The sequence below is a fragment of the Myripristis murdjan genome, chromosome 21 (genome assembly GCF_902150065.1).
Source record: "Myripristis murdjan chromosome 21, fMyrMur1.1, whole genome shotgun sequence".
Taxonomy (NCBI): domain Eukaryota; kingdom Metazoa; phylum Chordata; class Actinopteri; order Holocentriformes; family Holocentridae; genus Myripristis; species Myripristis murdjan.
Genome location: NC_044000.1, coordinates 4,359,959 through 4,375,419, shown reverse-complemented (window position 1 = coordinate 4,375,419; position 15,461 = coordinate 4,359,959). Strand labels below are relative to the sequence as shown.

The 15,461-nt window shown below is 40.4% G+C and overlaps 1 protein-coding gene across 3 annotated transcripts in view; it reads right to left on the bottom strand.

The window, feature by feature from the left end:
- The window catches only part of parp4 (poly (ADP-ribose) polymerase family, member 4), a 32,593-nt gene that overhangs the window by 10,324 nt on the left and 6,808 nt on the right, over positions 1-15,461 (bottom strand). For all 3 annotated transcript variants that reach the window (XM_030081007.1, XM_030081006.1, XM_030081003.1), the window contains 20 exons: positions 14,752-14,983; positions 14,073-14,199; positions 12,827-12,905; positions 12,420-12,524; positions 11,174-11,332; positions 9,246-9,383; positions 8,745-8,912; positions 8,333-8,484; positions 8,054-8,185; positions 6,322-6,420; positions 5,632-5,815; positions 4,947-5,088; positions 3,445-3,587; positions 3,079-3,210; positions 2,693-2,779; positions 2,237-2,401; positions 1,701-1,747; positions 1,434-1,515; positions 649-786; positions 315-504 (listed from right to left, as the gene is read on the bottom strand). In XM_030081007.1, coding sequence (XP_029936867.1) covers positions 315-504; positions 649-786; positions 1,434-1,515; positions 1,701-1,747; positions 2,237-2,401; positions 2,693-2,779; positions 3,079-3,210; positions 3,445-3,587; positions 4,947-5,088; positions 5,632-5,815; positions 6,322-6,420; positions 8,054-8,185; positions 8,333-8,484; positions 8,745-8,912; positions 9,246-9,383; positions 11,174-11,332; positions 12,420-12,524; positions 12,827-12,905; positions 14,073-14,199; positions 14,752-14,983 — 2,701 coding nt within the window. The remainder of the gene's footprint in view (positions 1-314; positions 505-648; positions 787-1,433; positions 1,516-1,700; positions 1,748-2,236; positions 2,402-2,692; positions 2,780-3,078; positions 3,211-3,444; positions 3,588-4,946; positions 5,089-5,631; positions 5,816-6,321; positions 6,421-8,053; positions 8,186-8,332; positions 8,485-8,744; positions 8,913-9,245; positions 9,384-11,173; positions 11,333-12,419; positions 12,525-12,826; positions 12,906-14,072; positions 14,200-14,751; positions 14,984-15,461) is intronic.

Here is a 15,461-nt window from a genome sequence, read left to right as displayed (position 1 = left end):
CACACACACACACACACACACACATGCACACAGTATATTGTAGTCAACTCAAAAAATATGCAAGAAATCAAAGTATATTCAGTATAGGTAATTCCAAAATGAAATTACAGCCATTATAATTTCAGCATTATAATTTCTTTATCTTCTTTATCAGTTTTGCCATTTTGATGCGATTTCCCTCCTTTCTAAGTTTCCCTATTATTTAGTCTCTGGTCTCCAGTGTTTCCCTTCCCCTATCTGCCATGCTTATCTTATGTGAAAATAAACCACACCAAAAAACATAACTGTTAATAGCTAGAGTGAATGACACCAACCCGAGCCGAAGAGAATGACATTGAGCCGGACATTGCGGTCGAGGGTTTTGAGGACCTGCAGGGCGATTCTCCTGGCTGTCTGGAGAGATTCTCCTCTCATGGACTCAGACGTGTCCAACAGGATCACAACCTCACTGGAGGCCAAGCTCCAAGTGTCATCAAAGTGTGGATAGAAAACCAACATGCAGGCCTGGAGGAGACAGCCAGGTGGGACAGGGATGAGAAGCACACAGTGGCAGACACACAGACAGATGGTGAGAGGACAGAGAGAGGGAGAGAGAGAGAGAGAGAGAGAGAGAGAGAGAGAGAGAGAGAGAGAGAGAGAGAGAGAGACCTGGCTGTCCTTGTCAGGGTGTTTCTCCACCCACATCCTGGGTAAGTGGATGTCAGACAGGGCGACTGACAGCTGGAAACCATCGGGACCCATGACCTGTCCTGGCAGCACGCTCACCACTGCCTTACAGTCCGTCCTCTGTCAAACAACACACATAACCCTTCAGATTATTATTCCTTGTGTAAAACTGGGACATTATAGAAGCATTTGGAAAGATACAGGAAAGAAAAACCTCACAGAAAAGACAAATGCAAATGGATGATGTTAAAAAATAACAAATTCAACACTAGAACACATTAAGAGTGTGTGAATGAGGAAATACAAGCCAGAGATAAGTTGGAAACTCATGTTGCAACCCAACATGAGTTTCAAAAACTCACTTTGTTGATTCATTGGAAAGGTTTTGTTGCTGGGTATGATTTATACAGATTGTCACTTTGCCCCCATCAAATCTGCTGTATTGCTCTAGAGATAGTTACTCTTCCCAACAAATACTCAACAAATACGAGAATATGTGAGATGACATGGGTCTAAAATCACAGAAAATGTGTAGTTTTCTGAATATCAGCACAAGGACATATTTCCACCCATTTTCCAAATGTTTGTGCACAATTTCCAAACTCATGCTATGAAAATGACCACATTCTTGTTGTATACATGTCCATACTTCCCAGACGTGTGTGGCAACCACTGTGGCAAAAAAGGAAACTATGGAAAATATGGACAAAATGAAAAAGAACATAAGCAATATTGAAACACATGGCAGTAACACTATGGTTTCTGACCTTCATCTTGATGTTGTGAGTGATGCACTGCAGGCTGCTAATCTCATTGGGCATCTCAATGGACATGTCCAGGGTGAACTCTCTGAGGGTGGAGTGATAAACACTGCACTCAACTACACACATTCAAATGCATATTACATAAAGATTACAGTGGTAACCATGGTAGAAGTACAAGGACAAAACAAAATAAAATAAATGAGGATATAACAGATGAACAAACAATGAAAACGAAATTAGCTGTTAAAAAAAGAAAAAAATATTGCTCACCCCATACTTGCCGCCTCATCAGTCACACACACCTTCTCCACAGTTACCTGTCGGGTGACAGTAAAGCTGGGGTTTTTAAATGTTGCGCAATTCACACACAAGGGGAAAGATCAGTTTTGGAGGTCAAGTTGATTCCACAAGTTGTATACCTTTCCTATGAGCTAATGCATGCTATCCAAGCTAAACATCACAACCACTTATGTATGAGTAAAAGTGTCAAATAACTTTAGGACTGGACATGCAAAATAATAATAAAAACCACTTCAAAGGCAAAAAGAACACTATTCTTAAACCTACTACCTACAATACCTACTTAGGCCTTGAAAAAGCAGATATACTTCTACATGTTTTGGACACACTTGCCCCTCTTGGACACACTTCCCTCTTCCACTTTTTTTCGGAACCCTTCTCCTTGCATTAACAATAACAACTCATTGGACCACAGAAGATTGGCAGACAGACTAATGCACAGGCCTGGGAATCTGTTGGTTGTTTTGTTTTGGGGTGGAAATGTGTCCCATCCAGCGTTTCCTCACCTGGGTGGTCTGGTTGAGCGCTGCGCTCTGCTGCCATGGTGCCACGCTCCCAGGCAGGGAGAATAAAACACGACCGTCCCTGACAACCAGCTCCAACACAAAGGTAACTTTAATCAGGACAGTGGCCCCAGGCGGCAGATTGCCAACACTGATGGTAAACACATCCTGGAGGGTGCAAAACATGACATCACAATGTACCAAAGCAAAGACAATATCTTGTGTTGTATCACTCATAAGATTAATATCTGTAAATAATAAATTGCTATATATAAGATGGCATACCAGGGCACTGTAGGGAGAAAAAAAATTATGGAGCCAGGGGAGAGGGGGTAATATTCTGAGATAAAAACTCAGAAGTTCTAAGATTAAAGTCATAAATTTATATGTTAATATTTGGCTTCATATCAGAGCTTTAATCAACAAAGAAATGTTTCTGAGTGTGGATGTTGAACATACAGGGGCATCCTGGTCCATGAGATAGGCTCCGTGGCCTTTCTCTATGGCCTGCTTGTACTCCTTACGAGCCTTTTCCTTCTCCTTCACCTGCGATCCAGACAGACACAGTCACACATCAGACCTGGGCCAAACAGTATTTGAAAATAATCTGTAGTGTTTATTTTATTTGAGAATGCCTGGCTGACCAGTTCTACTGAATTTTTCATCATTCGTTCTCTGTGGTTTGTCTCAGATTATTCTTTTCCACACACGGTAGAAGATGTCATCAGTCAGTTACAGTATAAAGCACACAAACAAACACATTGAAGTATCTGGTTTAGCTGTGCAGTAAAATAAGTCCGTCAGGGAAAAACCGATCAGAGCAAATATCACTGCAGCTGCATTACCTGTCCAACCACATGTTTGCCGTTGATGAACGCTTCGAACCCACACACTGCTGCAGAATCGTCCAATGGGAAGACATATTTAGCCTCAATGGGCACAGAGCTGTGATTGGTGTATTTCTGGAAGATGATGACCTGGTAGTGGATGGGGAGAAGTGCTTTAATGGAGAACTGCACATTGAGTGATAATAATAACCCGTTTTAGGTGGCAGTGTCACCTAGTGGCTACAGAGGGCGTCACTGAGCAAGTCAGTGAATTTCACTGAGATGAATCATGAATCTAACAAAGAAAATGATAGGAATAATAAGACTGAGAGTAATGCACATTTTTATTTACTCCAATGTGCTGTCAGCTATTAGGCCAGATACCTGGGAGAGCAGATCCATCAGCTTGCACTTGATATGGACAGCCTGTAGAGGGAGCTGCTGGCCTGAGCTGTCCAACAGCCCAGCTTTCACATCATCCAGTGGGTTTTTACTGCTGTCAACACCATCCTCCTCAGAAGACAGCACTACAGCCACCCATCCAACACACACACACACACACACACACACACACACACACACACACACACACACACACACACACACAAAAGATGCTAGTTGGCTTAATAGTTAAAAACTTAAAACAAAAACAAAATTCACAAAATTAAAAAAAAAAAAAACTCAAAATATAGTAGGCCTATGTATGGTATCACACAGTATCATTACGGGCAGGAGATTTGGGAGTGAAGATTGCAAGTATGTCTCCCAGAACTATTTGATTAAAATTTCATTAGTAATAAGAGGTGTTTTATGTCGGAACCCTAGTTGAAGTTTTTGGCACCAGAAGCGTTCTGGTTTCCATTTTAGTTTTAGTCTGAGTAGTTATGAAGGTAAACAGTCCGTGTGGGGAACAAAAGAGGCAGAACACACTGGGAGAAACGCTGTCTGGACATGAAACACCTACAAAAAGTATTGATGTTTATGGTATGGAGAAATGTTCGACTCATGCAATAACAGAAACAGAGCAGCGCCCCGGTGGCTCACAGTACAGAGCATATGCACCATGTAATACAAAACCTATGCTGCGGCGTCCTGGGTTTGAATCCAAGCCCAGACCCTACATGTCATTCCCTCTCTCTGTCCTGTCTCTCCTGTTTCTCTCCACTATCTAAAAAAAGCAGACATACCCCAAAATAATAATAAAAAAAAGAAGAAAAGAAACCTAAATGGAGACGAAAATAGCTCCCAGCTTTTTCCCAGCTTCACCAGAAAACCCAAAAAATTGGCCGTAACACCCAGAGGCTAAATCATCGTCCACAATAGCAGATGAGTTCAGATATTGATACATATCTATATGGAAATTTCTTTCTGGACATTTACATTTGAAATCCCACAACAGTCACATAGTGACCTACACAAATACACCAAAAGTTACAAAAGGATTGGTAGTCACTATACTTAATCTTTTAAGACCCCATGAAATAGACTTTTACTTTCTTGATTTGATGTATTTCCTATTGAAACAGGAAGTTTGGGCATGGCATGGTGCAGAGATCAATGACAAGTGCAAACCCAACAGGTTATCAGTTTGGGGGAGAGACAGTTTTATTTCACCCGAGGATGTTTAAAGATTTGTGAAGGTTTGATTGGCTGATATTTTAATTTACACTCCCTAGTGCAGGATGATGTCACAGTTTAAGATGCTATGAGGCCATTTCATGGGGACTTAACTCCTAACCATGTTTACAGTTGGGTAAAACAGAACTTACTGACAAACCATAAATTACTCCACTAAAATACCACAAATACTACAGGTAACTGGACTACAAACTCTCCTTTCTAGGGCAAAAATGAAATATGCAGGTGTGGCATGTCGAGTTGGTCACCTCGGTCAGCAGGTGGCTGAGGAAGCTCGGCTGAGGTGTCGATGGAGGGGCTGAACTCCTTCAGCTGGTCTTCATCAACGCTGAACTGAACCACGTACTTCAGTCTCACCTGGTCAGGACTGTACACCACGTACTCATCATCCTGCAGCACAGAGGCAGTGACGCACACACACTGATGAGTCAAATTACATAACGGGATATGAATAAATAATAGCGGTGTGAAATCTTTGGCTTAACAAATATTCATTTCAATTCCCAATTCACAAGAGTTTTTTCTTTTTGCAAGGATTCAAACTGATTCAAGTTTGTAAACCAGGATTGGAGTCAACATTTCCAACTGTGGTTTACAGCGATTCACATCATGGATGACTCATGGATTGCTACCCTGAGCTGAGAAAAAAACAAATCAGACAAGAGAATTACTTCATCATTACTATTCTTAAATAGTCCAATCATGACAATGTCAGGTGTTTGTTGTTAACTGTGAATGATTTAATTCAAAACATTTTATATCGCTGAGGCTGGGGACAAAGTGATTTATTTCTTTTATGATACCAACAGCAGAATTCATAATCACTGCACTGATGCAATGAAAAAAATTCTTACACCGCTGATAAACACCCATCTGTCAGGATTGGTGCCTCGCCTTTTATCCATTTGTACACACACATACACACACACACACCTCAAACTCAGAGTGAGTGTTGGGGGTGCGACGGACCCCGTGGACACTGTGGTATCCCTCGGGTGCCTGAGTCAGGCTGGGGTCCTTCTTCCGGACGTCCTTGCATTGCCCCAATGCCACGTCACACACCAGCAGCAGCCGAGAGCCATCGGTCACACCCGGCTTGGAGTATTTCAAACTGGTGCTGTAGACGGGTGATATGCGTGAAAAAATGCTACAAGTGACTGTGCCTTCATCCTCAACGATGGGAGATGATGAAACAACCTTACCCTAGAGATGTAGTTTAGTGCAGTATCATTTAAAAGCACTTCTTAAAATGCATTTCAGTAGACTTACTTTTATGTACATGATTTTGATATTTACTTTGTTTCTTATGCTCTTGCGTAATCAAAAAGTAACTTGTGTTCTATACACTTATGTCCATAAGTATTTGGACAGTGACACAATATTCATCATTTTGCCCTTGCCCTTGAAATGGAGTAATCAAGATGTGATTCAGCTTTAATTTAAGGGAAATACTGAACCAAATATTGAACTGTATGTATACATATATGTGTTCTAAATGTTATAATGTAATCACAGAAATGGCAATCCACAGATTTTGAGCTAATTTACCCAAACGCTGCATTTTTATGTGCATAGATAACATTAAAAGTAATTTGTAATAAACTTCATTTCTTTTCTACTGACCTCATGGCATCACTAAAGTAGATTCCACTGCCCAGGTTACCAATGTCTGTTCTCTCAATCCCATGTTGCTCCACTCCAACACGGGGAAGCAACAGACCACTAGAGAGAAAAAGAAGAGGGTGAACAGAACATTACATATAAAAAAACAGAAATAGTGAGAATGTTTATACTGTATGTCAGTAGGTGTATGTGTATTACACTGATTCTTGGGAATTTGGATAAAACAGGTTTTAATTAAAAAAAAAAAAAAAGTGCGTTAAATTACAAAATCTGAAGTTATATCATTACAGGCCAAGGTCTTGGCTGTCCTCATTTTGCATTTTTTTCATAAAATAGGTTTTTCCAGTTATTAGGCTACTTTGTTTTTGTCAACACCATCACCGTAATGAATTTTTTTAAATTTGAAAAACATATTTTTGTATTAAAGAGACTATTACTTTAATAATTCAACAGCACCAAAGAAACATATTGTAAGCATATTCATTTAAAACAAATATAACTGCCTCTGACGGTGGTGACACTAATCTGACGGTGGTGACAGTCGCCTCATTAAAACATACATTTCCAAAATTTATACCACTCAAGTAAATGGCTTCTTGCTTAACAACTTTATTCTACTATTTGGTACAAAAAATAACAATCCTGAGCTCTGTTCTAAGCATTTTTCAGACTTCAGTCATCACCGTCACACAGAAAACCTGACGGTGGTGACGTCTGACGGTGGTGACAAAAACCTGCTCTTTCACATGATAAGCATGAGTTGTTTACATTAGCCAGCTTGTTTTCGCCCTGTTGCTACCTGCATCAGACCTCTTCTTAAAAAGTATACATTTATTCCATAATCTAATTTAATATTTTTTATACAGAAGTGACGGTGTTGACAATTTATGGTTGTGACAGTAGCAGTGTCCCAAAATATGAAGAGATTTAAGAGAAAATAGAAAACTTCCAGGAGCCTGAGTGGTCTTGAAGCATGCAGTAGAGCTGAAGGTTCGAAAAGGGCTCCTCAGGAATGTAATTGACCTTGTAGTTTTTTTATTATTATTTTTTAAATAAATATCTGACGGTGGTGACGAATATGTGGGACACATTTTGAGCAACCACAAAATAATAGTAAATATTGTTCAAAACCCATCATTTGTAGTTTTTAATACATATTATGATGTACTCTTTCATGTGGTAAAGATATTATTCAATGAAATTATTACTTTTTGTTGTTTTAATCAAGTTGAAATGATTATCTCCTATCCGAGGACAACTGGTTTTGTAGGCCATGGGCCAACATATAATCATTAAATTAATACAAATTAAAAATAAACCTATGAAAAAACCTTACAAATGTGCAAAGGACCCCCTGATTATGCCCTTGATTCTTTTTATTCATTAAAATGTTGTAAATTTCCAGCAGAAATAGCATTTTTCTTAGTGGGACATGATTTATCCAAATTCTCAAGAATCAGTCATTTGTGCAATATCCTGTATGGAAGTATAGAAAGAACAGTATAGAGGTATAGAAAGAATAGAACATCATTTGGACACAAGATTAAAAAAATCAGCTTTAAAGTTGCACTAAGCAACTTTGCACATTGGCAGATAAAAATGGCAGCAAGAGTTGAGTATTTCAAAAACTGCTCTCAATAAAAATCTGACAGGTAAATATTTCTTACTGCTATTGTGTGAGTGTACACCAGTGCCAATAAATAGTATCAGCTGTGTTTGTGTGTGTTCTCACCGAGACAGGATCCCTACAAAGCTGCTGGGACTGGAGGAGTGAAGGAGCGGCTTAATGTTGCCGAGCTCGTTCTTAAACATCTGAAGCTCCACCCCTCTGCTGACACGCAGCACCTGTTGGATCTCCACCTTCCTGCAGGGCCACATGGACACAATGAAATGTTAAATACACACTTGTGAACCCACACAGGCCTGCAGATGTGAACACTTGCCTTCAGTGAGCTCTTGTGACTTACATACAGTGCGTCAATATTCACGGCTTGCTGAGGCGCTACACTACCTGTCCTGCAGCAGACCGGTCACAGCCTGGAACTCGGGGCTGTCTGTGGAAACCACTTCAATGCTGCACCTCAGAGCACGGTACTTCCCCAGACAGGAAGGGGAGGGGCTCCTCAAAGTCACCTCACTCACATTCAGAACATCTCTGATCAACTAAGGGGTGAAGAAAATATCGTGTTCATGTTAACATGGAAATATACACTGATCGGTTCTGATTTGGGTTTACTGATGTAGCCTAATAAACAGCTTGAGGCATGTAGCAGCAGAATAAATTCTTATATTATTTTGATTTGATATTCATTTTATCCAAATTCCCTAGACCTTGGTGTGTTTAAATCATGAATATGTGTTTTCACATTTTAGAGTATGTGTGCATGTATATGCATGAATCCAGGTGTCCCTCTCTGCGTTACCTGACAGAGGTCGAGTTTCTGTGAGATGAGCTTGGCGCTGGCAGGTGGGCGGGGCTCTCTGTGTGGCAGCAGAGTGTAAACCTCGTCCAGGAGAGACGCCACTTCAGCGTGACTCGACTCCCTCAGCTTCCTCTGAGCCTGAAGCAACAAGCCTTCAGCTCGACTCACCTGCACAAAGACAGTCCAAGGTGAGGTTCTTCATCTCCAAGTGATCAAAAACACCAAGACATAAATTTGAACTGCACAAAACTTGACACAGAATTTTAGAAAAAGTTCAATACTTTAAGTAAATATGTTCTGTAAACTGAAATGCCATTTCAACATCTGTGCCTTCTTAATGCAGCACTAAAACAATGTCATGAGTCTGAGGTTCAGTGGAGTGTTTTGGTGTCTTTGGAGCCTTTCCCGTCCAGACAAGAGGAGAACCACATCAAGTCAGTCAGCTGCCCTTTAAATATTAAATGTATGATTTTACATCCAGAAATGCAGACCCAGCCTTACATCGTTGAGGCTGAGACTGGTGATGGAAACTTTGAGGACGTTGCTAAGACGACCCAGGGCCTCCGTCCACAGCAGCTCCACAAAGACGCCCACTTTCTGTGACAGATGTCCGGTGTTCAGCTTCTCCTCCTGCAGCAGCTGTCAATCACAGAGTGCATGCCAGTCATTTGATCAGTCCATTGCATTCTCCCTGATAACCGTAAATAACACTGACCAGCAGGGTTCAGATTAGGTCCTACATTAAACATTAAACAACAAATTTAACATTAAATAATGAAATGGTGCATCAATGATGTTTTTGGCAGGACAGACCATAAACTGTGAAGACACTTTCACCAGCTTTACTTTGTCAAGTGTTGTACTGCATAAGGTTGTGGCTCTGATAAATGTAAAGCTGAGAAAACAAATTTGTGTTAAAATGTATCATACATCCTAACACATAATATTCAGAATATAGAAACACCATGCTATGGGTTTTTCTATATCATAAGGTGCATTTCTATTGTATACAAAAAGATGTTTAATGTAAGAAAAAAAAAAAATCTAAAGTTGTGTAATGTAAGAAAAAAAAATCTAATCTACTGCTCACATTAGCTCTCACTTTTTTCCTCTCTATTCCTTGTCCAACCACTTTTCTCTTACATAATCATTCTTGGGTCAATTCTGTCAGGACTCTGACTCCTGCAAGTTGTAGTACTGCAGGGTCAGAGTGTCACAGTGTTTGCTTTTACTTAACTAAGGGATTGATCAAAAAGTGACCAAGTTACTAACCAATCCATTTAAATTTTGGAACCTCAATCAGTGCATGTTTTGTCAAGCTGGTAGCAGCTCTGTTTCTACTGCTGCTGCTCTCAGAGGAAGTGGCGCCAGGTAAGACTGTCACTGAACATCAAACACCTTGTGTCCTCTTGGTTTTAATATTCATTACAAATTATATGTGATCAAATGGGTCCCAGACCAACTTGGCAAGTGGTTTGAGTGATCGAATCACAATGTGTCTTTGTGATCATTTACTCTTGCATTTAGCGCTATCCACTAGCGACCAATGTGTAAACAGTAGTGCCGGGCCAATACATCACTAGCCGCTATTATCTGCCAATATCAGCCTATCACAGATAGTATCAGTATGTTGGCCTACATAAAGAAAAAAAAATTGGGGCAGACTCAGTTTTAAGGCTAAAGTAACGATACTGGTATCATATGAAACTAGATCTAGATCTAAGGAATCCCTTGGTACCAGGTATGGTACTAGAAAGTTGGCAAGAGGGTTAAATATCATTCCAGTTTGGCTAAATGTTGGCAAGGGGAAAATGGCCATTTTTAATGGGGTCCCTTGACCTCTGACCTCCAGATCTGAATGAAAATGGGTTCTCTGGGCACCCGCAGGTTTCCCCTCTGCAGACATGCCCACCTTATGCAAATCCCATGCATAAGGTGGAGCAAAAACCATGCAGTTTGGAGTACAAATGTGTTATTTTTGCGTATTCTAAAATGGCATATTTCTGAATATTGGGGCATTTCTGCATATCAAGTTCCATAAATTGGGTAAATAAAGTCAGTATGATGAGAAAGCTGAAACTCTTGTTGATTCAATGAGACACATTTGATTAATGTGTGATGACGTTAGCCTGCCTTGTAGCCTTTTCATTGTAGCATGACCATTTTTTAGAATGTATACTATAATTAAATGGTCAGCAATCGACTAATATCATATGGTACTTATGTAATTAACCAAGTTTTTTGTTTAAGAAAGCAGCCCTCTCAGAACCTCTGCACAGTCATATTGGTGCAAAATTGGTGTGAAATGCACATAGAAAAGGTCTGTTTTCAATTTCCCCCTCTAAAATCAGTATCGGTCTCAAAAATCCCACAGCAGCTGGGCACTAGTAAACAGGGTCTAAATGTAATGTGAGATGTGTGTGTCTAACCTGTTTGAGCGGGGCAGAGCCCAGGTCCCAGGCCTGTGGAGGGAGGGTGTTCCTCGGCTGGACATCTGCAGCCTGCAGCTGCTTCCTTAGGGTCTGGTAAACCTCCAGGGCTTCCTCTGAGGAGGACAGGAACACCAGCTGATCCCTCACGGCCGCTGACTGTCAGGACACAGACAGGACACATGTTCAGTTTTTACCCCATGTTACCTCTACAATTCAAATATATCACCATGTTTATTTTTGTTTCATTTGTTTTAATATTTGTGCTTTTTAATTTAAAGCCTCAGCCTCAGTATGTCTCAAGCGTAAAAAAATCTTAATCTGCCATTGCTGTATTTATTTATTTGTTTGTTTGTTTGCAGTATATCTTATGTTATGTTCCATACTGAAAAATCTAATTTAATATTAAAGACAAACTAATTTCTTCTGCTATAATCCAAGTCAAGTTTGGTTCATATCTTCAGGATGACGTAGATTTGTCAATCAAAGAAAAGAAAGAATAGAGAGAGTGTACTAAACTCATGGTCAGGTACACAGAAAAAAAGAAAATAAGCTACAAATTAGAGTATTTGCTTGTATTGTTTTTTACAGCATTAGGATGATATAGGCCTAGACCTTATATTAAATATTAGTTAGCAGACAGTCATTTCAATGGTCAACTCAACAGTAAGATCTGACTGTTTTTTTTCCTATGCACATTTTATATGTTTACATTTACACATACATGAGTTCAATATTGTTTGCAAATCAATTTTTCATTTAAATGCCTATTGTATTCCAGAGTTCACCCATACCGCTGAATGGGTGTGGCAGGTTTCACTGCCTCACAAGAGCAGCGAACAGTAAAAGAATGTCATTTGTTTGGGTTTCGGTGGAAAATCTTAGCATAACCTGGTGAATAAGGTGTTTCAGAGGCTTTTAGCTCCTGGAAACGGGAGAATCCTGGGGCAAACAAGGATTATATTCATTTTTCCTGCACTAAAAAAATGGAATAATTAAGAGATGTTGAATATCAGCAAAGGGTATCTGCAACCAGCAGCATCAATTAAAACAATCAGCGTTAGGCTTCACAAATCAGTCAAACCTTTCTTCCACCACTCGATTCAGGTCTGCCTCTGCGGTGCAGTACTGACTAGGCAGCTCACTTGAAGAGACAGCTCTCAAAAATCCTGTTATCTAATTGGCAATAAACAAATAAGTATGTGATCTGATATAGTGCACTCATTCACATACAACAGACTCTCACCTTGGCTCTTACGTCATCCTTCCAGCACCTGACCACTCGGTACTGCTGTCCTTCCTCTCCTCTGAAACTCTGCAGCTCCAACACAGACCACGTGCTGCTGTTAACCTGCGCATCACCCATGGACATGAAGAGATGTACACTGTTACTAATATTAGTAGAAGCAGTCGTAGTAATAGTAGCAGCAATGGTTACGGTAAAGCAAAGCCAAATCCTTTCATTTGCATTGTAAGATATGAAAACATGGATAAGCTTCAACAGTAACCACATAACCATTTTGTTTTCAGTAACTGCCCCTAAAGCGCTGCAGGAAAGAAACATGAACACTCAGCAGAGCAGAGCAGATTACACCACAGGGGCATTAGGCAGAGGACATCACAGGCAGGGAAAGAAAGACAGTATAGCTTTACCTTTTCAAAGATGGAATACTTGGCTACTTGAAAATTGTCTGGATACGACGGCAGATCGACGTCATTTTCAGTATATATTCTGGGAACAGAAAACATTTGGCCTCAAAAGTCATGTTGTGTATTATCCAGGGTACTTACACCTTTTCAAGCAATTTTCACACTTTACAAGCATTTTCAAGGTGCATAATATATATATTTACACATATACACTACTCACAAAAAGTTAGGGATATTTTGCTTTTGGGTGAAATTTATGAAAAATGTAAAATGTTCACGCTACAGTGATATTATATCATGAAAGCAGGGCATTTAAGTAGAAGCATACACTGGTGATTTCCTCATCTCAAACAATTTCTTGAAACAAAAGCCAACAACAGTGGTGGATATACCACAACAAAAAATGTCAGTGTCAATAACTTGTCATGTGCCCTTGAGCATCAATTACAGCTTGACAACGACGTCTCATGCTGTTCACAAGTCGACTTATTGTCTGCTGAGGCATGGCATCCCACTCTTCTTGAAGGGCGGCCCTCAGGTCATTGAGGTTCTGGGGTACAGAGCTCCGAGCCTCTACACGGTGACTCAGCTGATCCCATAGGTTTTCTATGGGATTCAGGTCTGGAGAAAGTGCAGGCCACTCCATTTGAGGTACCCCAGTCTCCAGCAGCCGTTCCCTAATGATACGACCTCGATGAGCTGGAGCATCAAACACCTGATGTGAATTTTGCCGTTAAACTCCTTGTTAGAGAACAGCAACTTGTGCAAAAAGTACTGAAACACTGAACAGTTGGACATGTGCATTCAAAAGTTTACAGAAGGTCACATTAAGTTCACCTGTAAAGGTTAGAATGCATTTTAGGTTCATCCTGAAATTTCACCCGAAAGCCAAATATCCCTAACTTTTTGTGAGTAGTGTATATGGAAAGGCCAGGAATGAGCTCTCCTCTCTCTGTGATCCTTCTAAAGATTTCTTCCATTTTTTCCCTGTGACAGCTGTTTTTTTTTTTTTTTGTTTTACAGCTGTTGTAAACTTTTGGCCACGTAAAGCCCTTTCAAACTGTGAACAGTGATATGAGACATGAAAAAAAAAAACTGAACTCGAACTTAGATGCTTTTTTGGCTTTCTCATTTTATCCCTTTGTCATATTCTGCAGTGTCAATAGCTCTGGATAGCAGTTGCAAGTTTTTGGTGTGTGATCCTACATTTTCTTTAATTCTTGTACAAAATTAGCTCCATAATCCACACCTGAACTTGTCCAGGAAGTTTCCAGTCCTCTCCTGACTCTCCGTCTTCTTTGTCAACCTGTCAGAGTTGACACTCCTCTGGTCTTTGGACCCATCACAAACTGGTTTGCTTGTTGCTAGCTTAGGTGCTAAAATACACACAGCAGAGCACAAACACACACATTAACAACACACCCAACCTGGCGTCTCATATACCACACACACTACATTGCATGGACTAGATCAGCAAAGGCACAAGAAAGAAGCCATTGTACTGACGTGTCGGCTACAAGACAACAAACCCACAGCTCACATGTGTGGAATGGACAAATACAAATACTAAGAAAGAGAAATCATTTGTCATGAGCTGGGTGGAGTCCTGCTTGTGTCTTTGCTTGCTGTAGTTATGGTGGACGTGCACATGTAATATGTAAGAATCAATAACACATAGTAACATACTAGCACACTGCTACATCTGTGCATAAACACACTGAGAAAAGGCTATATTGTGTTCAGTCAGCCATAGAGAGTAACATATGACAGATTAGAGCTTTAAATGCCTGAAATGTTTAAAAAAAAAAAAAAAAGGTATATTTAAACTGCCGATTTACACAAGCATATCAATCTCGGTAGCGACTGAACCAAAATTCCTGTCGCTCAGTCAGCCGACTGTACAAAGTGCATTTTGAAGATTAGACTACCTTGCTGTGAGAGTGGATTTCGCCTTGCTGGGGAGAAAGAGAGAGGAGGAGGAACAGAAGAAGAGGAAGAGGAAGAAATGTCCAGCTTGTATTGATCCACAGGCAGCTGGGTTCCTCTCTCCAGGCAGCGGTACACATAGTCCACCCCCACCACTGGGGTTTGGTGCTTCTGGATGCTCCGCAGCCTGTTGGAGCTCAGACTGGGCACATCGCTGGTCACTACCAGAGAGCACTGTGGGAGAAGATAGCAGCTTGTCGCTTTAGTGATGATTTCACAGCCTGCTGAAGGACTGTGTGGCACGGGGAAAAGCCCTAATCCACCAAGCTTCGCCTCATGGCTTGAGGACCTTCCCGCTTTTATTTCATTTAAAAGAAATCAAATACACTTTAACTACACTTTATCTATGATGCAGTTTGACATAAGATGCCGTTCTCCGATTTCTTTTGTCTGCCCACCAACCTCACTTACCCCCCAACATGGAGAGCATATAAATGATTAGCAATGTCTCTTCTCCATTTTGTGGTCTCTTTGCATCACTTGTCATGTTTTTCACTGTAAACTGATCTTGTGTTTTTTCCTGTTCTAATTTTGGTTTACAAGGATAGAGGGGATGTGACGTTCATCTTGTCCCTTTTCTGGTTTGTTTTTGTTACCTGTGACTGGGACTGTAATGTGCTCAAAAAAATAAATAAAACAACAACAACAACAA